This window comes from Calidris pugnax, unplaced genomic scaffold, assembly GCF_001431845.1.
Source record: "Calidris pugnax isolate Ruff unplaced genomic scaffold, ASM143184v1 scaffold18, whole genome shotgun sequence".
NCBI lineage: Eukaryota > Metazoa > Chordata > Aves > Charadriiformes > Scolopacidae > Calidris > Calidris pugnax.
Genome location: NW_015090812.1, coordinates 19,729,363 through 19,755,949, shown reverse-complemented (window position 1 = coordinate 19,755,949; position 26,587 = coordinate 19,729,363). Strand labels below are relative to the sequence as shown.

Genomic DNA, 26,587 nt, shown 5'->3' with positions numbered 1-26,587 from the left:
AAAATTAAATAACTAATACCTTTCAAAATATTTTCAAAAAAACCAAGATAATTTGTTGAAACGGGTGAAAATGACACCTTAAATGAAGTACATACAGGCAGAAAAAACTTAATAATATTGTGAGATAGCGTAACCCATACTGGGAGAATATGCCAGAAAGTTCTGAGAAAGCAGAGAAAATGCTGAAAGCATTTCTGTATCTGTAAGAAAGCAACAAAGAAAAGAGAAACAAAATTATTTTATTAATCTGTTAACAGTAAATACAAGCCATTGATACCAATTTTTGATCACTGATTGATATTTATTAGGTACTCTTTGAGTACCTGAGAGAACAATTTATTGTTCAGTTTAAAATGAGTTAATGTTTCAGTTGCATCACTTTTTCTGTATAGAACAATCTGGTTTCAAACTATCCTTTCCACAGTGGATAGGTTAGATGAATTAATTTTCTGTTGATATTCATAGCATTCAAAAATTCCATATCTTCTTCCCTCAGATTAAAATCAAAAACCTGGTTTGGAGAAAAAAAAAAGTGATGAGAACATTGCAAAGACTAAAGCACACATAGTTGTTTTGTATTAGCATTCTTTAATTTAGGTGGTCTGTTTTATTTTCATTTTTTAGATTGATAATTAATATTAATTAAATGCCTTTTTTTGTTTTAAAAGACTATTGTAAAAAGTTTGCTATATTCATTTTTTGTGAGAATTTGTAATTAATTTTTAAATCAGTAAGCTGAATATAACATTAGGAAAACCTTAAGTCCAAGTAGAAAGAATTGAAGTAGCTCAGAAAGTGACATGCAATAGTTTTGCTGGGTATCATTGCACCGAAAGCCATAACACTCTTTAATATGAGAAAAACATATATCATGATTAGATATATGTATTAAAATACAGCAGAAGTTCCACAACAACGAAACTGTATAAGGCAGTGTTAGAAAACTTTTTGAAGGTTAATTTTTTATTCCACTGTTACCGACCAGTCAAGTAAATTCCAAATCTACGTCATATACTAGGGTAAACTAAAGACATCAATGGGCATAACTGAACTTAACTTGCTATTATGAAGAAAGAGAAGTCTTAGATGGAAAATCCACAATTATTTGGTAGATCACAGATATTACCTATCTCTAATATGGGAAGGGGGAAGCAGTAAAATAGCCATTTCCTGAAAAAAACAAACCAAACCACCTGTGATAATTTTTCAGAGTAATTGAAGGTATTTATATCTGGTTTATAAGGCATTCATGATAATCATGCAAAAATCTCACACACCATGTGATATAAAATAGCTGGTTTCATTAATATAAAGAGTCCATTAACATTCAACATCAGGAAAGTGAATTTATACCGCGGTATATGTATGACTTTTTGACAGCTATGCCTCGGATTAATCTTCTACCACCTTTATACTGCACCCAAAGCAACTGATTTACTGTAAATTCATCTTGGCAACATCATACTTATGGATATTCAATGGGATGAATCCAGGTCACAAAAAAACATTAAGAAAATTGAATTCATAGAAAAAAGAAAAACATAACAAAACAACAGAAAGGAAACTGCGAAAGTAATTGTGCACTCCACACCCACCCCCCCTCTAAATTTCACAGCCAAGTTATGAACTTAGCACTAGTTCATTATACTGGAATTTTGAAGCCTCATCTATAAAGTCCTGGAAATCTATTTTGCTTGAGAAAAAACCAGAGCAATCGTTAGTAGGATCATAATGCTGCTAACACACTCCTGAATTTCCCATTAGTAGTTCAGCTCCAGAGTGATTCTCAAAGGGCCCTAGCTAGCACAGCCACTGTTCAGTATTCCTCGTGGGCACAGCGAGATGGGTACACTGGATCTGTGCAAAGCTGCTTAGAGAAGCACAACCCCTAACGGTGGCCATGCCTACGATGTTTAGAGTGCTAATTGTTATATCACTGGGAAGTAGTGTCAGCATCATTGATTTAAATTATTTTCAGGTTTTGTGCTCCCCCTCCCTCAATGGATAGTGGCAAGTTTTCAAGGTAGGTCTCATGTTCTGCTCCCTTGGAAGTCATCAATATTCTATAATGTCCTAGCACTTGAAATTAGTCCTATGTGATGCTGCAGATGGATAAGCAGCCATTCATAAAGGCAAACAATAAGGCTGCATCGTTTATATCATTAATATAATGTTGGCTCACTACCACGCAGTGCAAATACATTGTCTTTCAAAAATGCAGACATGTTAAGGGAGGCTGCAAAAAGTGCCAAAAGATTAAGTACAGAAAAAGACTCCTAGCACAGCAACACGAAAAACTGCCAGAAGGTTGGCTTATCTGCTATTTTTCCCCAATGCACTATAGTCAGAGATGAGCTTCAAAGCTTTGGAAGGGGTGTGGCAACATGGAAAGAGTTAACTGCTCTTTAGCGTCAGCAAGAGCTACTCCACCTTTGTGCCCATTTTCAAAAACACGAGTTTAAAATCAGCTTTTCTGTCAGAATAGTTCAGCACGGCTGTTTTAAAAAGAAAATCAGCTGGTGTTAACCACAGAGCAAAAAGAAGGGTTACTATTTTGCCGTCTGCTTGGCTTCACAGATTTGTGAATTTACTAGTAGTATAATATCTTTATTACACTTTTCTATATTACACTTTATTAGACATTATGGTAGTGAGAAAAATAATGTCTTGAAAGTTATGTTGGGGGACAGGCACAGTAGAAACACTTCTGCAGCCTGATTAAAAGAATTTTCCTGAAGTATGCACTTTTCAAAACCATTCCCATTATTTTCCAATTAAATGTTCTTAGGTGCCTTCATGTCCAGTAATATAAAAGATGAACTCAGAAATAAGCAAGAAAAAGGAAAGAGGGGGCCACTCAGGGTCAGACATGAAGCCACTTGGCTGCATAGAAAACGGCCTCACTCTTTCCACTGACTTTCAGTTTATTTTCCTCATTTGTTTCAAGAAAGTTCCCTTCCATTAAGAGTCACAGTGCTCCTGTAAAGGCGGTTGATTGCACTTAAGTAGATAACACTGATAAACAGTATCTTATTTTCAATAATGGTTTATCTCAACTAGAAAGGAGTGCCCCAATCAGTTGTGCATCCAATTTTGAGGTGTATTCCCTACTCCTGTTGGCAAGATGATGGGCTACATTGATAAAATGGATGCATAGCTGTGTCTTAAAAATGGTCACTGCAGAAAGGTGAAGAAGTTTTCTCCCCAGAGAAAGCTTGTCTGATGGAAATATGTACGAGAGGAGGAATTTCAGCCCTCAGGAAGAACATGCATATCATTCTAAGAACTCACTTGAGGGATGAATTCTGAGTTAAAAAAAATATATATCTGAAAAATTTAGCACCTCCAGGCTAACTGACCAAAGGAGAAGTAAACAATGGAGTTAAATGTCCTGATTTTGTATCTTCACACTTTTATATCCTTTTTGGTCTTCTAGGTTCTGCTTCTATTACAGAAAATCACTCCTCAGTGCTACCCCTAAATTTCACTACTGTTCATTTTCCAATTTCTTTTTAGTCTTATTTCTTCATACTATGATCAAAGTTGTCAGTACTTCAGAAACATTCATTTAGATGAAGTGATGTGGACTTATCTTCAACAGCCTTTTCTTAAAACCAAAACTATCTACCACATCTATAACGTCAATTTGATTGTAGAGAGGAGCACAAAATATGAAGCCACTGAGCCTGTCCTTCCCTCCACAACTTGATCAAAAGTAGAAGGGGATTTGATCAATGATTTTAAATTAACTAAGGTAGTATAAAACTCAGGAATGCCATATTCAAAGGAAGAGTCTCCAGTGATATATCCCAAGCACACAGGAGATAACAGGGTTCCAGTCTCTTGGGGCAATCTCTTCTAGAGAAAACAATGGCTATTAGTGATGGCACAATATGCAAAATGGCACACCTGGGAGAAAGACGGAATAGGTCAGATGAGTTCTGGCACTTAAAAAGCTTATATTGCCTCAAATTACACTCAGCTTTGTAAATAGTTCAAATGAAACTCTTTCACAGTTCTAAAGCCACTACCTGTAGCAAAGCAATTGCTGGGAAAGATGACCAAAAAAACCCAACCCTGCCCAGAAAAATGTCCTGAACCAACAATAATTAACCCTGAAGGAAGTTAGGAAAATATCAGATTAGAATTGTAACATGCCACAACAGCTCCTTACGAAGAATGCTTTTCTAGCAATGCTATTTCTATCTGATTATTCCTTTCATTACTCATTGTACTTAGATACCATGATCTAAATCAGAGAAAACGGTGGCTTGACTTCCTAGCAAAAGCAGATGCAGACACAAAAGCAGTGTAAAATCTCTTTGACAGAGGAAGCAATGAAATCTATCAATGAATTAGGAAGCCATCCTCACTGTAGCCTAAAGCCATCTATATGGGGGATTAGCAAGAAAATCTGGTTTAGTTCTGTTTAGCTCAGAACATGGAGGTGATCAGTCAGAAATAAGCGCAGAAAAAATACCAACAGCCTGTGTTGGTTCTGACCAACATGGGACTTCTAGCCACATAGCTAGTCCTAACTGGCATTGTTCTGGTAATACTGAAGCTAGAATTTGCTAGCATATATAAAGATTTGGTTCACTTTTGTGTTGCATCATTTGTGTTGAAAATAGTATATTGATGTGACATTTGTTTCTTTAGAGAATAAGTAAAGCTCCAACTTCTCTTTTGTAGTTTCTGAGAAAGTCTTTAGTGCCAAAAAGCCCCATTGAGTGAATAGTAGGCACGTGATTCACTTCTAGTCCTGGTTTTATGAATTCAGATACACTGTGAAGCAAGGAATCCCTCAACAGCACAATAACAGGTTGGGTTTTTTTCATATTGCTAAGGTATTGTCTTATGAAGTGACTTTCCAAAAGCAGGATTAGCTTATAACCACTGATAGAAAGGTTTATTTTGGGGGAATCTTTCCACTTTTCACTTAGTAATTGCCACCACTTTGTGCAAAAGCCAAACAAAAAAGCCTAAAAATTACCTTAATTTTATAAATAAGCCTTACTTTTTGGAACTATTGAATGCCTCATCACAACAGTTAAGCCAGGTGCATAGCTGTTCTTAGACATCTGAAGTGGCATTCCCAGACACTGAAGTACCCCAAAACACAGGCCACACTTGAAACTCTAGAAAATAACCTTACTGTGGAGATTGCGTATCTTTCTTGGAACAGTACATTGTACAGGTATTAGTGAGCATAGCATTTCATACATTATCTTGTATTTTATAATAATAAATAATATATTAATTATTCCAGAAGCAAATATAGACAAATTTTTGTGGAAGTGTTTACCAGGAAAAAACAGCCAATTATTCTGAGGAGCTGTTATCAAAAAGGTAAGTTTTTCTGTATTTTAGCCAAACTGTATAGAAGCTCTACTTTGAGGACAAACAATGCAGGCTAGAATATAAGATTGTTGTAAGTCACTTCTTGATAAAAAACTAAGGAGCTTTGTTTCACAATATGACTAAAGCAGAACAGGACTGGGAAAACTGCCTCAGGAAGTCCATACACAATATAAATCATAGTCAGATTTTCCATACCTTTCTAGACACAGGAACTCCTAAAATATCAAACCAATGGGACTAGAAGTTGAATTCTCAGCCGATAAAAGAATCTACAGACATTTCTCAAAACAGATCTGTAAACTACATATATCTACATCTATCTCTCAATATACATATATATTTTATAAGAAATACTGAGGAACAGTATAGTCTCTTCATGAGATTTCCTGGACAAGTCCATAAGGAAAGCTAAACTAATTCTCACTAACAGCTATGGAAAACTCACCAGAATTCCCAGTAAGAGAAAAAGATCAGTAACAAAGATGCCTCTTTGGCTCCTGAGCTCAACTCTTAGTCCATTTGTACGTGGACTTCTCTGGGAAGATTTCTAATTTATTATACCTACAGGCTAGTAAATAACATGCATAGAACTCTCTAGGTCAATGCAATATATGCATAAAACTTTTTTTGTGATCTCAGATACTGCTTATTACAGTGTGATTATATTTTTGATGGCGACTTGCAGTATATTGTACAGTATAAGTACTGGAATAATAATAATGGTATTAACGTGTATTTTCACACATCTTTTTCTCCTTCATACATTGTATCCTTCTAACAAAGCACTTGAAAAATTAATTCATACTTAACACCTGTGTTGTACATTAGTAGGTAGCAATTTTTCTTACATTTTTAAAGAAGGGATATCGCCTCATAGTCTTTAATTAAATAGCCCTATGCAGGGTCAATGGCATAATTAGGAGGCTTTGCATTGGCTTCAATGAACTACAGATCAGGATTTGAGATGGAAATGTAAGATCCCTGTACTAAAGTGTCACCCTCAAAAGTATCTTCTGTCCATTATCATTAAGGATTTCAAATCAGTTGTCATTAATAGCGGATATTAATCTCATGATTATTTTCTTATTGTGACCTTCCCTGAATTTAAATTACATGGTGTGACTTATTGCTCACTGACAAAGGAAAAAGCTCAAACCTTCATTCACACAATAAGGCTTGGGTCCCAGGAAACATGTCTCCCATCATGCATTCCATTCAGAATTTCAACATCGTCTTCTGCTATTGTAAAATCAAACACCTACAGGAACGCATATACAGTTAACATCATGAACATAGAGAAGATCAGGAGTGTTTCTATTATTTAAACTGACCAAGATTCATTTAAATGTGAGGCAGAATTTTTCTATATTTTTGCCTTCTGGAAATTTTTATATTTTGTCATAGACAAATATTCTATTAAGCTGACAGGCTCCACTGGGTTCTTTGCTCCTTTTGTGACTCATTTTCATTTGTAGACTCTGTTAAGATGGTTTTGTGGCCCTCTGGCCTCAGGCAAGGGTCCAAGACAAAGGTAGTACCAAAGCTGTTTTTGACAGCTCTCTATATGTTCACTGCCAGAGGTATATGAATAACTTGACTGCAATCCCTCTGGAAATCTGAGCTCAATATTTCACTTATATCCCAGTGTTCAGTCAAGAGTGTTACAGTTGTTTTCCTCAGAACTCTAGCCAAAGAGAATTATTAGAAGGTATCAAGACATTCACAAAGCCAGCAAACTAAAGACTATCTATCTTTCCTATGTGCAGATGAAACACTCACGGAACAGCTAACACAGAAACAGATACAGTGCTACAGTGGTTCAGCACTAACTCAAACTTGAAAGCAACCACCTGGCTTCATGCATAGGTTCTTACAGCCACCGACTTCTGTGGTGAGACCTGCAACGTGAATGACGGTGTCAGTGTTTTCTTAGTAGGTGTCTTATTCAGACATCATCACTTCAGAACTGAAGCTGCTTTAAGCTGGTCTGTTGACTTTGTCAGTGCTCCTCCATACTCAATAAAAAAGATCCTGTGGAGTCTGAACTGCTGCCAAATGAGCTCCTCCCATCCTGCACTATCCAGCAATCACTGTCTGTTGGAATGACCTTTGTAGTTCAAATCTCAGGGTAAAAGCTTTTTAAACCTAAACCAGGGACCAGTCACAGAACTTGAAATACTATGTATTACACTATATACTGAGGGCTTAACGAGGTTCATGCTTTCACCAATTGACTAGAGGTGGTAGAGACTCAGGTCAACACAGTGACATGGGGGAAAGAAAAAGAAGAGAGATGTGATAAACAACATCTGATAACTGTGCCAGTTCTCCCCTCCTCCTCTCCGCCCTACGAGTGTAAAGTTTTGCTGCAATGCATTCCCTCAGTTGTGTGAAATGAATTGGTGGGGCCACAGAGCAAACTCTGTAAAAGCCAGAATTAATCTGGATTTAAAATATCATTGGAAAAATAAATAAAATAAAAATGAATAAGGAAGGACTTTTAACCTGTTTTTGTTCTCTGATCTGGTTCACAATACAGTACACCACAAACAGCTGTGCTTATACCGCAGAAGGCAGTGTGCACGTCAGAATAAATAGTCAAGGCAGGAGCTATATAAACAGACACAGCCACCAGGAGAAATCCTCATTACATGTATGTTGATTTACACACACACGTGCGCTCACACACACACACTCTGATTTAACTTGCAGACAGAAGTTTCCTATCTTGCAAAGTTTCTTCCTGATTTGCCAAACAGTTGATACCCCAATGATATTTTTGGAAGTAACAATAAGGTTGTTATGGTTTTCCTTCCCCTCCTCCAAAGAAAGCACACTTTCAGATTAGAGAAATGGAGAGGAAAAATTAAGTAATGAGTTAAAAACATTTGGTATGAAAAGGAAACAAAAAAAAAAAAGGGTGGGGAAATCATGCTGCCAATCCTCTCCTCATTTGTTCCCCACTTATCTTTGCCCATCTCTTTCATGCTGGGACTTCTCCGCAAGTCGAGTTAGGAGGAAGAAGGTAGGGGAAGAGTCAGCTCTGGCAGGACTGTGATTTCCTTAGAAGGTCTCTATCTGGGATATCCCCCAAAAAGTTTTGCAGCGTTCATATGGTGTTACGCACAGCATACAAACTCCCTCCATTTGTCCTACGTGCCTAGCACAAAAAGGGCCTAACCATAACCACGTTAGGATGTTCTACAATCAGCCAAGTAATAAATAAAAATATGACTAATAAAAATCAACTATGGAAGGTCTTCTTATGGATATTTTTTTTTACAAGCAGTGACTAAGTCTCCAGTTGATTTCTGACATTTGTGAATTATTGCTTTCCTACTATATTGCAGTAATTTTATGGTACTATAATTTGCCAATTTCAACTGAGTTGCCCCAATATAAAACTAGTGTAAGAAAACGGGCAGGCAAACCAAAGTATTAAAACAGTACTACGGATGTTAGTCAGACTTCGGTGCATAACAAAATCTTACCTTGCAGTTTTCCTGTATCCTTTCTGCTTTTGTGGACTTCGGAATAGTGACAATACCATTCTGGAAAACATAATGCTTCTCATCATTAAAATTTACATAGTTTCTTCAGGTCTTCTGAGGTTTTAATTTCATTTTCAGACAACACCAACATTTCTATATGCTATTTTATTGCAATTATATGCACTGCATTAAATTCCAACACAGAAAATACGGTTTATTTCCACTTAATACACTATTTCACTGCTTAGTACTTCATGTTGAGTAACAGATAAGAAATTGTGTCCCATACTGCTTGTTTAGTTTGAAAACATCTCTTATTAGTGGTTCTTTTTATTCTCCACAATCAGATTATTTGCATATTTAAAATACTGCCATGATTTGTTTACTAAATTCCAAATTTCTAGTACAGCATGGTTAGTTCACATGGTATCAACACACTGAAGGCAAAAATACTTTCTGTATAAATTCTGGTTTGATGCACAAAACCCAAACTATTTGCATTTTTTTCCTGAAAGAGGAGACACATTTTCGTTACCACCCTCCATTACCTGTATACTCCAGCGTATGCAAATCTGTGCTGGAGTTCTGCCATATTTCTTTGCCAGCTGAATGATACTAGGATGAGTGAGTGCTTCACCTTTGGCTAAAGGACAGTAGCCTTCAAAAACAATATCTCTGCTCCTACAATAATCCACCAGCTCCTGAGGTCTTTGGAAAGGGTGGTACTCAACCTTAAAAAGAAATAAACTTTTAGTAAAAGCCTTGTGAGGACATTTAGTAGAAAACATCAAAATAAGTGAAAATATCTTTTCCTCTCTCTTAAAAATACAACATGAGTGAAATCACTGCTTCTGGGAGACAAATGTAAGTTATCAGTTTTAGAAGACATGTGAAGGATATTAAGAATATTAATTTACAAGCATTTTGCCACTAATTGGCACGACATTTTACTGTGTATTTAATGCTTCCCCCAGAAGTAAGGTGCCTGGAGCAGTAGCCTGCCCTAACTGCAGTTGGACTTGCAATCTTGTTCTGCACTGTTTGAGAAATATATGCAAATGCATAGTGGAAGTCAGCATCAGATAATTTTTATTGGCATTTATTTAATTTGAGCCTACATTCTCTATTTCCTTTCCTGCTTCTTTACTAATAATCTTTGAGTTGCACAGGCAAGGGGAGAGCACTGGGCAGGGACTGGGTTTGCAGGAGACCAACCAGAACTTTGTTTAGGATGAGGGCCTGACCTCGGAAGCAAACTCTGTTGGCATGGATTCTGCTTAGAAAATCCTGTATTCTGTGTGTGGTGTCACCAACCGCTTATGCAGGGAAGCAATCACGCTGGGGAATGAAGTGTGAAGGGGACCCTTTGTAGGAAGGAAGATCACAAATTGCCAAGAACCAGTTAAAAAAGGAAAAGCAACAAGCTACAAAGACATAGTTGTTGGAAGCAAAAGGAAACAGAAGTTACCGGAAAGTAAGGATCTCACAAGAGCCATGTATTCTGGCATGTAACAAAAGCCAAAAGAGAACCTCTGCAATATTCCTTATTATGTTATTTAAATAAGTATTTCAGACTTTATACATTGTAAGAAGCATACCTTCCTCTGTATCAGATGCAAATGGGTAGTGTTTTCTTTTACAAAGTACAGAATCATGTGATGTACTTTTGTGACTGGCCGTCAATGTTGTTCCAGTGATCTAACTCTTGCGCATTTTGAAGAAAAATACTCTTCTGAACAATTACCTCAACACGTGGAATCTGGAAAATTTCTTCTGCCATGAAGAGGACAAATGAACATTTCCTGTTTCTCATCTTTAGAACATGTTGTCTTTTCAGACAACAATAGTTGGGAACAATAGGCTGGCAGTCATTCAATGCGCGCTGAGAAAAAAAACTGTGCCCCTCGAAGGCTGGGCTGAGTCAGCCTAAAGCTGCTGTGATCTAAATTACTGGGTAGACTCGGGAACAAGGTTCAATCAGCAGACACATCCATGTCTTCAACCTTTGATGTTTCTTGACCTTTGAGTAGCCTTTGTATTTCATGTTTTTATGTGTAAGACCGATGTTTAGGTCATACAGTTATTCACTTGTTTGCACCTGAGCTGACTAGAAAATATTCTCATTGTTTTTACACAAAACTATGAGGGGAAAAAAATAAAGAGCAACGGGGATGTATTGCTCAATTATTACAGTAGTAATAAGCAATTTTAGTAGACATTCTTTAGACTATGTGTAACAAATAGCACAGCCTAGAATATATTAAATAAGGAATGACATATTTAGGATCAAATGCTGACAAATCTGCAGTACCCCTATGGCATTTATTAATACTATAACTGTAAGCAGAATCTACCTGCCTGTCTAATAAGATTTTTAGCCAGCACAGTTCCAGGTTACACTGGAAAAATTTAAAGCAAGAACAGCATGCTGAGATGTCACCTGCCTGCTCCACAAGCGCAACACACAGCAACAACTGTTTCCCACTTGGAAAAAATATACTTTGTGCCTTTCACTGAAACAAGAGACTCCCAAATTTTGTGAATTGAATTTTGGCACATGCAGCTGTGTGTTGGTAGCAGCATCTTTCTTCTTAAATATATTGCTAAAATAATCAAATGCATAAAATAAAATAAGCACTTTTGGAATTATTTTTCTTGTGAAAACTTTCTGGAAGGTTGTAGCAGCATCTGAATGCAAGGGGCTAGCATCCTGAGCTAGAAGAGGCAGAGGGTGAGTGGCCAGCATGTGCTTCCCCTCAAAATAATAATTCTTGCTTCCTAGCTTGCCCCACCCTTGCTATTTTAGTCACCAAAGTTTTCTCAGGAGAGGACTGTCTGTCACATAGTGGTAGAGGAAGATCTTGATCTTTTCTGGCGCTCTACCCTGAGTGATTTTTGTGTAAAATCTGGCATTTGTTTAATAAAAGAGTTTGCAGTTCACATTACAGAACTCTTCACAGCTGCTACTTGGTCAGTCACAGGGGAACTCTAAGTAAGCACCGGTTTTTACAACAGTCTTAGTGCAATGGGGAAAAGCTGAGCCTAATAACAATCCTGATACACCGACCTAGAAAGTCATACCTTAGATGACAGTATACAAAAGTCTTACTCTTTCCACCCTGCTGCAGGTTGTTTTCACCTGGTGAACCTTCCCTGCATCTGGACTTCAGTCAGTTTCTCAATGGGAATGCACCATCTTACAATTATTTCTCTTTATAAAACTGAAATACAAGCCTAGAAATATTTTCTGTATAGAAAAATAGTTCAGGTAACTTTACGTACAAAGGGGTTGTTTCCTAATGTCTCAAAATACTAAAATACATTTCTATCTCATACAAATTTACATAACAGAGCTCAATATTAATGGAAATACTAACATTAAGTCTCTCCAAGGTCATTACACAGTAATTTCCACTTCTATAAACATAGAAAAAATATTTATGAATGTTCCTACATGGAATTCAGAGAGAAACAGTTTGTTTGGTTTCAGTGTATCGTTTTCTTAAATGAAACATATATGTTAATTAAATTCTTATAAAATGTAATTTTTTTCCCCTAATGAGTGACAGGCATAAGAGTCTTCAAAGAGACTTCAAAGACTTCCTTGAGCATAAACCCCAAGCTTACTACTGCCAAGTCAATTACAAACTCTGGATTACAAGCTTGTAACTTTTATGTTGTAGGATTCATTCTACATGATGCTAAAATTAAAATATTTATCATCATTTTACATGGTGTTTAAAAGTATTTTTCATAGTAGATTGTAATTTTAAAAGGTGCTTACTTACTACTAAATACCTGAACAGTACTATATTCTTGAAGAGACAGGCTTTTCCTACTTCTTTAAAAACCATGATGATACTGTTTTTTTCCAGAAACACAGAAGAGAGGCAGTACTTACAACTTGGTTTGTAAAACAGAAAGCAGCATTGCTTACTATCTGGTTTGCAAAGACCACAGAAGTCTAATAAAGAACCTCCTTTCTCCTGCCTTCCTACTTCCTCATCTTCACAGAAAAAATAACTTTCAATTTTAATATCATAAGAACTGTTGGAATAGTAAGAACATCCTACATTCTTTATGCAAATTTAACACAGCTAAGAGAGAAGTGATTTTCCTTGTTTGTTAAATATTTAGACTTTATATACAATGATTGTTTGCAAATGTTTTGTATTTAGAAATAAGTTCATTGAAAGAGTGCACTATTTTATGCATAAATACAGCAAAGATATTTTGTATGACAAGTTCTGGACAGTGAAATAAGAATTCAATATAGCACTTCCATCCCCAATTTAAATTTAGGAGTTTTTTTCTCATCTGATAATGCTTAGGTAATCTCAATATCAGACTCCGCAACTCTCCAACATTAAGCAAGAAACGGAATAAATACTCTTTTCATGGTTTATATGATTTCTGTAACTCTAAAAAGTTAAATTAATGCTATAACAAAACTGTTCGAAGTGGAACAGTTTGCAGTGGCATGGATATTTCACTGTTGTTTGTTGTTTTTTTTTTTAATTTGGAACAATGCAGTGCATCACCTTAAAGAAGTTATGATCTGAATACAGCATGGGCACTATCCCACCCCCAGCAGCACTACTGTCTCAACTTTCTGTCTCCCTTTTCAGCCACAGGAAAAGAGATGCCCTCAAACAGTATCAAGAAACAACTTTTCTCCATTAACACTATTAACACAGTAAGACTGGTAACATTTGGATATTGTGGGTAAGAGGAAACTTCAAAACAAATCCAAGATTACATCTTTTTTCCTTGCAGTGATTTAGTAGCACACTGAAAGGCTATTCTCATTGAACAGACAGTAATAACTGATGCCAAACTCCAGTAAGACTTGGAAGATGTGTATTTCTGAAAAGGAGACACAACTGAACCTTGGCAAACTCACTGATTCTTAAACAGTCATCAACCTGCCCATCTTAAGACATATTTCAATGGTTTATATCCAATGACTGAACCTAAATCTTTTATATAGTTTTAGGCTAATGTAACATTACTCATTATTGCCCTTTAGTAACCTTTAGTCTAGTGGATAGCAAAAATCAGAGATGTTAGGTTCTGACAGTCACGTTCTGAGCAACCTTTTAGTGGCTCTTTATGACATCAAACCACAAACAGCTGCCAGAAATCCTCACCACCTGTACAGAGGGGAAAAGCATGTGCCTGCACTTCATCCATTCCAGTTCCATGCCAGCATAAGCACAGTTTCACTGGCAGGAGGTTGTAGGAATGGGAACGTGAACTTTCAGCACAGCTACGGGCAGAAAACTGCAACAAGGGAAAAGTTGTGCCGTGGAAGTCTGCGGATATGTAGGTTGCCAGTTTTTATTTGCCTAGGGCAGCAAAAAAATTTTGCCGGGGCTCTTGCAGCACTTTCCTAAATGAGAAGTTCACTAAATTTAATGTGACCTTGAAATATGAATATGAAATAAGACGGGAGCAAGGGAAACAGCACCCTTGCATGGATATGTAATCACCTGAGGCTTTCAGTGTTGCTTAAAGGAATTATATATAGTATTTGAACACAAGCTCTCCGAAACCCCATTCACTCTGGAGATGCTAAATGTTCAGTGCTCCTTGAATTTTATTTCTGAACTGTTTTATCATCATAAACTAGCACAGAGACCATTTGTTTGTGTCTTAAGACCAGCCATAAACAAGTAGCCTGGGAAAAACTGGGAAAAAGAAAGGAGGAAGGACTTCCACCCTCCCCGCCCCCCAACTTCACATCATCTTCCTGAATGGTTTTCAAGATGTACACAGAAATGAAAGAGAAGAAATTGTATGACTAAAGCTAGTTTGGGTGTAGCCTTTCAGGCACAGGGCATTATTAAACAAAACAACCAAAGCAAAACCCCAAACCCAGGTACTTGAAATATATTTATCCACTCACCTGATTAACATGTGGAGTAATCACACAGTCTTCCTTTAGTTGCTCAAGATGACTGATAAGAAAGTTGCTTACACCAATTGATCTACACAAACCTAACAAGAAACAGAACAATTTGGGACAATCCTAACTATTCGGGAGAATGACTTGAAAAATAGCACTTTCAAGAGACAAAATGATTGTATGCATCATTTCTGTACAGCAAAATACTGCAAGAAACATAGAAAAACAGCACCAAAATCTAGTTTGACAGTATTATCTGAAAGCATGGTTCCGTCACAGTCATACTAGGAAATCATTTTATAATCTAAACACACTGGAAACTCCCCAGTGTATAAAAACTCCAGGCTAAATTCTGGGAAAGGCTAATGTAGTATAAGCAAAGAACAATTGGACTCCATCAGAATGAAAAGAAGGAAATGGTGTTCTGAGCAGCTTGCCAAACTAAAGAAAAGTGGAACATTTGCAGAAGACTAATAAGGTGTGAGCAATGCAACACAAGAACACGCAGCTCAAATGAACTATGTAACACTGCTTAAATTTCTATTAGATCATTACAAGATGTTACGTAAAATTCGGTATAAAAACTTTAAGTGAGCAGTACCTAACAAGAACCAAGGTGGTTAAAAAATGTAGCTAGATTTCTCAGCTCCTGTTGACATGCAAATAAAGTTAAATGGCATATACTTGATATGAAGATTATTTTTCAAGTAAACACTTAATACATACCACATGCATGTAACTTAAGGTTATCAGTCCTGAAATCAGATGTCTTCCTTCTAACCTCAGATATGATAAAACACAAGTCCCAATCCTGGCCTGTCACCACACCTCAACCCTGACTCATCGTTGACAGTTGGTCCTCATTCTGTGCCAAACACAGTTAATAGGGAGACCAACTGTGGTCAGGCTAGTACTGGTCTCCTTCACCTGCTGATTCTGTGGACTATGAATCACTCATTTCTTCAGTATGAAACCTTTGTCTTGATTGACTTGATCTGCATTTCAATCCATAATTCTGCAGAAGGAAAGTCTGTCTAAAGGTGCGTAAACACGTAAGTCCAATCACTCTTGTTAATAAAGCGTTTGTGCTGGCTAATATAATGTATATGCATGTTCTTATCTATATACATGCATACAAATATCTATAGCAAAACCCAAAGGAATTAAGCCAAAAGTTATACTATTAAAAAAAAAAAAAAAAAAAAAATGTGCCCACGTGCAAGGGGATGTCTGAATTAAGATGAAAGTTTTCTTTTGGCGTGCTTTTGATACAGCTCTGCTCTGAACAGGACACTCGAGTCAGTAGGTCTGTCACACCAAAGGAATTAAGCCAAAAATTATATATTAAAAAAAAAAAAAAAAAAAAGCAGTCATCATTGGGTGATTTCAGTCCAGAAATCATTCCTTTGACAGCAAGTGTCTGAAATTGCCCTCAGTCCAGTCAGAATCACCACATTCTCGAGGTCTGAAAAAATCAGGTTTGCATCAGAAAAGCCACTAACCATATAAACATAGGCAATTTGACTGCTATGTTGCTTTCACATATTTTAGCAGCAGAAGCAGATAAGATGCACAGCAGCAAAACCTGCACGCATACTATCACTTTTTAATGTGGTTTCTTTTGTAGAATACAAAAAGGAGAAAAAAATACATTAGTGACTAAAATGCTAGACAGCTTTCCCTTACAGAAATTATCATTGTTCAAGATGTATAACGTAATTAGGTTATAACCTGCACTATAGCGATTTGCATAATTTGTATGTAATCTGCCAGACGGAACAAAACCTGAGCTTTTGAGTTCTACTGACAAACAACCCTGGAGTGTCAACACTAATAAATCATTATGACAAAGAAGTCAGAGAAACACTTGCAGTTTTAACACAATGGTGAACCAAATATTATGCTCTATTGTTGAAAGCGAAGGAGTTACAAAAAACATGCTGTTATTGCCCTTGAAGAATAAAGCTTTTATTTCAGGCTGAAATAAACCAAAACTCAATCACAGACATGAAAGATGAAAGTGCTTATTAAACTTGTCCACTTTCACAGAAAGTTTCTATTTTTTTCCCCTACAGTATACTTTTAAGATGTTTTGCTTCTAGCATACTTTTCACTGGAGACTTTGAAGTCTGTTCCATAGTCCCATTGCATTCACTGGTAAGTTGTTAGATTTCCCATGAAGAAATTTCAGGTAAGTTACATTTTGTCTTAAAAGTCATCTGAATTGCTCCTACTAAAACCAAAATTATGGCATGGTAAATTAAAAATTGCCAAGAAAGTAAAGATTTTCTCAGACAACAGAGAAACAATAATTAGAATTTCAATGTTTTTGTGAAACCAACACTTTCTTAACACTTGGGGTTCTTTTGTTTTTTGTTTTTTTTTTTTTTAAGGGAATGCAATTAAAACATCTCATTTTCATTAAATCCACATATTTGGTTTTGGTAAAGTTAGAACCCTTCGTTTCAACTTCATTGCTTTGGTTTTAGTCTAGTACATGAAAGGGAAAGTGTTTTGACTTTTATATTAAATTATAATACAAAATACAATAAATACAAAAACAATCGCACAGCCTGACTGTATTAAAAATCTTATTTCAATGCATGGTGGAAACATGAATTCAAAACATCGGAGTCTCCTGCAAAATAGAGCCTAAATTTTAACGAACAATCAATGGGTTCTACTCCAGAGCACTGCTTCCATCTGCTTGATGAAACAATTTTTCTGCATGGTCCAAATCTGGGAAAGACTGCCTTAAAGCAGTAGATTATACAGAAGTATTTCTACATTTACATCTGCTGAATTATTTCCCAAGAATGAAGAAACAGAAAATTATGGACAAGAAAATGAAGGTCTGGTTAGCTCCTGGGCCTTATCTGACAGACCAATGTATGAAATGATCACATCAGCAGTAGAAATTAAAAAAATATATTTATTGAGAAACTTGCATAAAAGGATCCTGAGTCATTGCCTTGAAAAAAGTTGGTGGGGGAGGATGGGGGGAGCACATTTCCTTATGTTTCCTCTCCAATGGAGCTCTGACAGAGGTAGGTTCCCCAGAGTTTGTGCCACGGGTCTCAAACCCACCATAATGCTCTTGAAAAGGGTGGTTGGGAAGCATTTATTTTCAATTTATTATGTGTTTAGTGTGCTTAAAAACCCCTTTTCAGGCAATTCAGGCATAATTCATGTTTTAGCTCTTGTGATAGCAGGTGGTTTTAAAGTCTATACTTTTTAACTTCATCAGTTTAACTAGTCCTGAAGTTCAGGTCTTCTAAAAGTTTGCAACGTGCTAGCTGAAATCCCTCTAGAAAGTGCACTTTTTAAAATATACATTTATACTGCCTTATTTACAACATCACAGAGCTTTGACTCAGGGAGAGAAAGCATCCTCCTTATCTGCTTGATGAAATGAGTGGTTTTGACCCCTACAAAGCAGATTTTGAGAAAGTGCCAGGTGCAATAAACAAAGAGTTTGCAATTCCCTATTAGCTCCTAAAGCTTATAGAGGCTTTGTCCTGCTCCTTGCAACTCTGACTTCACAGGCTTGAAGGAAAACTTGGCAGTGATGGTTCTTTCATACATGCTAAAAACTGACTGACCACAATGGTGGAATAGTTTTTCAAAGCTGGATGAAAATTTCTATCATGAAACTCTGCAAGACACATTAGAAAACATATTGGCAAAATAATAGTTGATTATAGTGGAAAAAAAATAGTATCTTTTCTATTCTACCAAAAAGAAATCATCCCGGCCTCCACCACATTGGTAATTTCACCACACTGAATTACTCCCAGCTGCTGTGAAGCAATACATCCTGCTAATGGACTGGTTTGCAATGCAGTTGTGCATTAAGCTTAAAGCATTTTTTATAGCAACCTAGAGAATGACTGGGTATTTTTTTTCCTTTACTTAGCATAATACCAAATTACACAAAGTTTGATGGGCACTGTTAGTCTTGCAACAAAAAAGCATAAACATACTGTCTTGGCACCACAACATTGTTTTAGTACAATAGTAAGCCTTATCTTTCTCTTGCACTACTATGGACTTTTATCAAACTTCTAAATACCCTCTGGATTATTAAATGTACAAAGTTCAGATCAAAAAAGTTTTTAAATAACAACACTGGATACTGGGTTTGTGGAGCCCATTTTCCTCCCCCTCCCTGCTGCTCTACATGAGTCACCACAAGGGAGAATTCCCACGTCCAGTGAACAGTGCCCATTCTGTTATATCTTCTATTCATGCCACAGAATAAAAACACAAATGGATCCACTTTTCACAAGAGGTCAACTGCAGTAACTGTATCTTTATTAAAGGAGGTTACACAGGTTGGAAAGGTCCACATTCTCTCTGATATGCACTTCTCTGTGGGTAAATGGCATTACTCAAAAAAAACGATACAAGATTTGATTTCAGCACAGCTTACTAAATGAAAGCTGTAGGCTGAGTGTGCCTCACATGCAGATTGCAAGCCAAAACCTTAATAAATAAAGCACATGTCTCTCAGATAGAACCAATAAGGAATTAAGTTCTAAATCTATGAAATAACACTTGCTCCCATTTCAGAGACTAAAAAAACAGACGCCAAAAGACTAAGTGTTCTAAGACACACAGGAAGACTGTGTGGCAAAATTGAAAACACAAAAATCATGCTTCCTCCCCCAAAGGATTTATTTTTACCTTACGCATTACTACAGTATAGGTGGTTATCTGCCTTAAAATGACCTTCCTGCTACTACAATTCCATGATCAGTACTCCTACTACAGATCACCTGTGAACCATGATAAACTGAGGACAACAGGAGAGGAAGCACGAGTAGACATGAGTTGACAACTTCTGTGACTGAAAACTCATTATAAACATTCAGTTTACACAACTGTTAAATGGCTAATTAAATAGCATAATGCAGCAATACTACCATAATATTAGCTTAGATTCTGTGTCTTTGACCTGGCTGCTCATTCTCACTACTTCAGTGCAACACTATCTTACTTATGTTGACATATTTTTTTCTCAAACCAGATCAAAGAAATCCACCAAAAAGGCTGTTTGGTTGTTTTCAAAACTGAATCAATTCCCTTGTACTCTTACAGATTTTCCCTTCTCTTATACCGGTTTTAAGCATGTAGAATCACATTGTTAACAGAAGATTGTACACTATTCACGGAGACAAAAAGTTATTTTGGACAAGGACTTTCATTTGAAATATTTTTCAGCACTGTCTACTTCTGAAGAGTTCTTGTGTTCACACTGGGACCTCCAGGTGCTTCTGTGTGGGTGCACAAATGTATACATTTGCTTTAAGTAAACTAAGCAAAAAAATTTATCTGAGTTTTCTCACCTTTTCTAGAAAAAGCACAAACCATATACTGCAACAAATCATGAGGTCTGAGGGCTTATTTTTACACTTAGGATTACCCACAAAGTCCTTAAAATTGAGGGTGGGGGGAAGAAAAAAAAAAAAGAAGAAAACACAACAAACAAGGATAGACATTTGTGCATGTTTAGATTTGTTCCCACTTTTACATCTGCACCAAAATGACTTATTCTACAGCAATTTATTCTTCTTAAATAAGATACTGCATATTATGAAGTCTTCTTTATGATTCGTAACAAATGTGTAGCTTTCTGGGGTTTTTTTGCATACTCCTTTAATTGCCGTCTTATCTGATCAACAGGGTGTGGTGCAACCAACATCCTCACCAACTGCAACCACCTTCAACCCATGAAAACACACTTTTGAACTGTGTTTCTGATAATAACAAGCCCATAAGACATCTTCATCTGTACAGAGAGAATACTAAGACAATGTGAAAAAGATGCGTTGCTAGGAAAATTAGTTACTTTAGTTATTAAACCTTTAGTGCAACTTACGTACGTATATTCACATGTGACTTCTACCAACATAAACATTCTTGAGACAAACATTTTGTGGAGCTGTAACAAAATGTTTGTGAATTGTTAGCTGTTCATCATTTGACAATATAAGCAAAGACTTAAAGTAATTTTTCAGCAGAATAAAAGCAGAATATGTTATCTAGGAAAGGACGTACTAGAAATTTGTACCACCTACACAAAAACTGTATTTGGTTTACTGAACCCGCACTCATACTTTCAAGAACTGACAGAAAATGGAGGAAGAAAAGATGACTGAACTGGTCTGTGCCCAAAGATGAAAAGCACAAGAATATTGTTGAGGTTGATTAGATTTCTTCTGTCACTTGGAATCAGGCAAAACATAACTTTTTTCCAAGAACACATTGACATTGCTTCAGTTACTGGGTTAAACAATTTCTGTTATTTTAGGGGACTCTCTTCAAATCATACATGAAGCTAACATGTTACTGGAATAATTGTATTTATTTTGTAGACCATTTCTCTATTTGTTTAACAAAATCATATGTTAACACATTAAAGGATTTCTGATGCAAGTGTATTTCACATAAGCATAAGCTGTACTGCTTACACTACAAAGATAAGCAAAAAATTTTAGTCTTAGTAAAATGGCACAGAGTCCCAGTAGGATCTGTACCCAGAACAACCACCACGTTACTACTGTTGCCAACTCCAGGCAAAAGCTGGCTGCAGGCCCTCATTCTTCCCAGCATTTTTAGATGGAAGGACAAGTAATCATGTGCATGTGTGTATGAAAAGCTTGCCGAGATGATGGGCTAACCACAATGCCAAAATCAAGGTCATTAAAGACACACACAGTGCATATGGAAAGGGTCATTTTGCTAGGAACAGACCAATTACCAGTGAGCATATATAATGACTATTCATGATGTCAAAGCTGCTTGCCACACTGCTTTTATCTGCCAGCAGACAAATACCTATACAAGAATGTTGCAGCTGTCAAGGGAATATTTGACTCAATGTATGTATCTTGGAATGGGTTCTGTAGGCAGTCTGGCCTCTGTCCTGAGGTACTGGAGAGGATCATTTCACAAAATGACAACGTACGAGACCACAAAAATTCAAACCATAGCCTTGATATTACAAGAATCCTAGTTGATTTCAGCTGTTACAACAGAAAGAACCATTTATTATACACAAATGTCTCACTGACCAAAATGAAGATACTTTTTTCCCCTTTTCCCTCAGTTTATCCCATAACTCTTTAACGGAAAACACGTATGCAGGCTGTTGAACAAAGACGCACGTCCAGAATTCTCTGCCTCTCAGCACTGCAGTGCAGATAGAGACTTCTTTACTCTGACTGCAACCTTAAGACAGATGCACTTATTCAGTCACTCGACTCCTGTGAAACGGCCCCGATCAAACTGGAGCAGATTAACAAGTCACAAAAAATAACAAAAATGAAGAAAAGAAAGAAAAAGAAAAAACAAAAAAAGAAATGCTACATTCTTAGGCAATACAGCATTTAAAGAAGCTAATTCTTGAAACTTTAAGGTTGTCCTCAGCTAGTAAAGGACAATCAGTTTAACAATAAGATCTTTTCTGCTATGAATAAAGAGCTATCAGCTTGGTCTATCAGAAATCACCCAGTATTTTTAAGTGTGAGTTTTTAGTGCAGGTAGAATCATAGAATCATATGGGGTTGGAAGGGACCTCTGCAGATCATCTAGTCCAATCCCCCCGCCGGAGCAGGTCTACCTACAGCATGTTGCACAGGAACTTGTCCAGGTAGTGCCTTTATCTTCATGTTAATTCATGTTTTGGAATGATACAATTGCTATACATTTGTATACTGTAAATTTGTAGCTACCTTTGTTGACCAAGACCGTAAGTATTTTTCTCTGGAAAGATATTGAGGGAAACCAGCAAATTTAATGACTGGGTTCTGGCTATACAACTAAGGAATACTAAAAAAGCAAACTAAAAGTATAATCTTGCCTTGTTTGTAGGGAAGAAAAGACAGAGGATAAAAATATACAAATTCCAGTTTAAAGAGGGAAAAATCCTGGTAGGACTTTTAATGGACTCCAAGACACATATTGAAGGATTTAGCTAGGAGCAAATAAAAGACAACCATGTTTAGCCAAAGACTCTGAAGCAAACCAGAAAGACACAGGGCCGTGTTCCAGACACAACCAAAGGGATTAGAACACCTGAAGTGGGTAAAACTCTTGGGGTGTGTGATTTTAACATAGATAATAAATGTGTTGTGTCATACTGTTACAGTAATGGGCAACAGTGGCTTCAGAATCCCTACGATTGTTTTTGGGTATGCTCTCATATCTGCCATGGTCTCCGTAATGAAAAATCTCAAGAAAAATGCCCAGGATTCTGGGAAATTGTTTTTAACATGAAGGGAGATCTTGAGATAGCTGCTCAGTTGCATTAAGCAGTTGAACAGTGAATTCAACCACAAGGGTAAGAACGCTAAAATATGAAACCTTCTCTCAAGCATGTTCCTGAGACCCCAGCCTTGGGGCAGTAACCAGATTCTATTTAGTTTCCAAATATAGAGAGCCCACTGGATTTGAGGAGTGCAGCCCAAAACTTCAGAATGGTAAGTAGTCAACTGGAGAGAGTATCCAGATCTTTAACAAATACTGTTAAGATTCTTGCTTTAAATTATTTGTGTTTCCAGTTTAAATTGTATTAGGACAAGAGATTCTTTTGAAAAATGTTAACCTCAAATTCCTTTTGACAAAATACAAAAACAGTATAGTGGTAAGCCACAAAGGGGATGTTTCAGTGATAGCAAAGGATCTCTCTCGTCAGCTGAATCTATTATTTTCTATTTCTGAGAATATTCTGATGTTACAGCGCAACTCCAAACCTTCATAAAGAGGAAGCACTACTAAGCAGTCAAAGATTCTAAGCAACAGTAAACTTAAAGATGCCCACACATCTTAGTGAATGCACATCTACCAGTTTACACACCAATTTCATTGGCACAAGCTACATTCAAATAACAATAAACCTGCTATTTCTTCTGTAGCCAGAGGCACTTGGGAGTTTACTAAAATTGGACTCACTATAATCTGAAGAAATTTGTTTAACTTTTTAATATAAGTTTTCTGATCCCTAAAATATTTATTTAAAAATTTTTGACAAATTATTTAGATTTTTTTTTTTTTTTTTTTTAACCTGTAACACAGAGTGCTTATTACCTGGGGGCAGAGTTTTACAAATTAGCACATACTGACCTGGACAGGGGCACAGACCCACAACCCCTCTCTCCTCAGTTAGCTGGGTGAGAAGATACTTCAGGCAGAGAAGCCCGGCAAGTTGTGCTACTGCAACCCCGTGTCTCAGCCGCTATATGCTGGCTCTCAGATGAACCTGGTTGAATCTATCTTTGTAGGCACAACCTCAAAAATAAATTATCTCCAAGCTATGAATGTAGATGCAGTTGCGATTTTTCTTGTGTCAACTTGTGATCATTGTGACCAATCTAAAACTTAACACAATCTTAAAAAAAATCTGCATTAAAGATTTTTAAAGTCTTGGGTACTAATAGCTTATTTACCCTCCTCCTAGGGCAATCAATAATAACAACAATAAAGACTACTAACAATTTGCATTCTTTTAAAATGTTGTTTGCCCCAGGTAAGTAGAAATTTGCAGAATGAATATTAAGCTGGATTTCAGTTGAAGTTAAAAGAGATTGATGAGATTTTCAAATATCTGCACTCAAACATTCTGTGAATACAGAGAAATGATTAAAGAAAATCTTATTAACTTCAACCAGACCGAAGACTTAGGTAATATTGAGGTATTTTAACCACCTCATAAGTCTCTTGCAGATAGATACGCACTATCAGTCCCATAACAGAAAACCATTTTTTCCACAAAAAACTGCCATTATTGTCAGTGCACTTTCTGAAATTCTTCAGTGTGGACACAGTTGCTAAAACCACTAGCAAGTTATATAATTTCAATATTTCCTTTGGGAATTGACTGCAGAAGCATATTATTCATGTAGATGGTCAATCCTTAAATGTGAAGCTGTTAGTTTTTACTATTTTTTTTCCCAAGAATAACCATTTCCTACAAAGCAAAAAAGAAAGTAACAGGATTGAAAAGAGGAACCGATGACTACCTGAGCCAATAACAAGTTCTGAGAAGACAAAGAACTTGCCTGTTTAGTATAGAACTTACAATTCCTCCCCCACTCCCCCAATAAATGAAGATTATTCTTCTTCCTCAAGTAAGAATTTTGACCAAATCCTATATTCAATTCATACCAAAGCTAACATGTTGCTCACATAACACATCGCAACTCACAAAGATATGCAGCAAGAGTTTAATCTTCAGTGGAAAGGCTAGTGGTTAACCATGCAAACAAATTATTTAATGTTTTCTTCGGGAATCACTGCATTTCCATCTCCAGAGTGGCTAACATTTGCGTATCATTTCAGTAACACATGGTTACGATCAGGACATCCAAAGTCTGTATCCCATAAAGCAAGAATGTGGAGGCTAATGTTGAAGGCACTTGATTCAACCAGTCTAATAAATTTTCCTTCCCCTGTAGATGATCTAACTGAGGTAATTTAGACAAGCAGAGCTGCAAAACTTAAGCTCAGCTAAATGAATCCTGAGCCTACAGAATGCTTAAATTCAGAAGGAGGAGCAACATGCAAATTGACAAAACTGTTGAAGAAATGCAACTGCAAGAAAAATAATTATAATGTGGGATGTCTTTAAAGAGGTAACACGGATAGGAGCAAAAAATAAAAGTAATCTTTCCTCTGACTATGAGGCCAGCAATGGTATTTCTAGTGTCTTACTGGAAGACCACTGAATAGCTCAGTTTTTCCTATTAGAGAGAGAAAGAAAGAGTTGTGTAAAACAGGAAAGATCACAAACATACATGCAAAAGCATAAAAAAAGTTAATAGCATAGGAATAATAATAGAAGGTGAAAATACAAGCTGTTTGCAGTGAATTAGGATGGCATATCTAGGCACAAATAACATGCACTAACTTAAATACTCATTAGAAAAACAACTTCTCTGTGGAAAGATGAAGTACCTTGTCAAATAAGCCATCTTTGGACTTAAAAGTGATTGACGATTTGAAACATTAGGTCAGTGTAGTGTTTCTTTAAAAACTAAATGTTCCAATCCCTTTCATGGCAGAAAACACTTTTTGCAACTTCCCTTGTGCTTAATATAAAAAGCAAGAACAAAAGATGTATCAAAGATAGTTTACTTCTGTGTTTCCAGAGGAAGACCAAAAGTAACTGAAGGGCTGAAGTGTAAGAGAACAGCTTTATTTATTGCTCTGATAAATCTGATAGTGGCACACAGGCTGTAATTGCCTTTGTACAACTCTCCGGCTACAATCACTACTTCAGTAACTCTGGGTTTGCAGACGGACTACTCAATCCAGTAAATCTTCCCCTGTCTGTGGAACTTCTCTGATGCTGTAAACAGGGAGATCCACGTTGTCCAAGAACTGCACAACAGAATCTTCACTATTTCTGATAATACTCCATGCTTCAGGACCAAAACCCTCCTCTGAAATTTACATGATAAATTTTGATTGAGGCAGTCTTCTCTTCCTATTGCTATGAATGTAAACTGAAGTTTGCAGTGCATCCAAAATCAAATTGACAGTTGGCAGAACTTGAGAGAAGAGCTCCCTCCCTTGTTTGTTTTTTTTTCTTTCCCCCGGAAGTTAGTATCCAAGAATCTGCAGTTAAGTATTTTGTTTGTCATCTTCATTTTGTTTTGTTGACCCTTTCTAAAACACAAATGGATCTACAAAGTACCACAATATATGATAAATCGGAAAATGGCATCATACAATTTAAAAAAAAAAAATCTAAAGGAAGTAACACTTAGCATGATTTATACTGAAAATAGAGAAGGGTACTACAAAGTTGTTCTATAGTGGTATA

The 26,587-nt window shown here is 36.6% G+C and overlaps 1 protein-coding gene across 4 annotated transcripts in view; it reads right to left on the bottom strand.

Moving 5' to 3' along the window:
• The window catches only part of LOC106886325 (uncharacterized oxidoreductase ZK1290.5-like), a 52,104-nt gene that overhangs the window by 1,174 nt on the left and 24,343 nt on the right, over nt 1–26,587 (bottom strand). Inside the window, exons 4-8 of one of the 4 annotated variants that reach the window (XM_014939123.1) lie at nt 14,761–14,852; nt 9,401–9,583; nt 8,853–8,912; nt 6,518–6,619; nt 224–511 (exon numbers count right to left, since the gene is read on the bottom strand). In XM_014939123.1, coding sequence (XP_014794609.1) covers nt 6,524–6,619; nt 8,853–8,912; nt 9,401–9,583; nt 14,761–14,852 — 431 coding nt within the window. In that variant the 3' untranslated portion in view covers nt 224–511; nt 6,518–6,523. The other 3 variants (XM_014939125.1, XM_014939124.1, XM_014939122.1) reach the window with 3 other exon arrangements.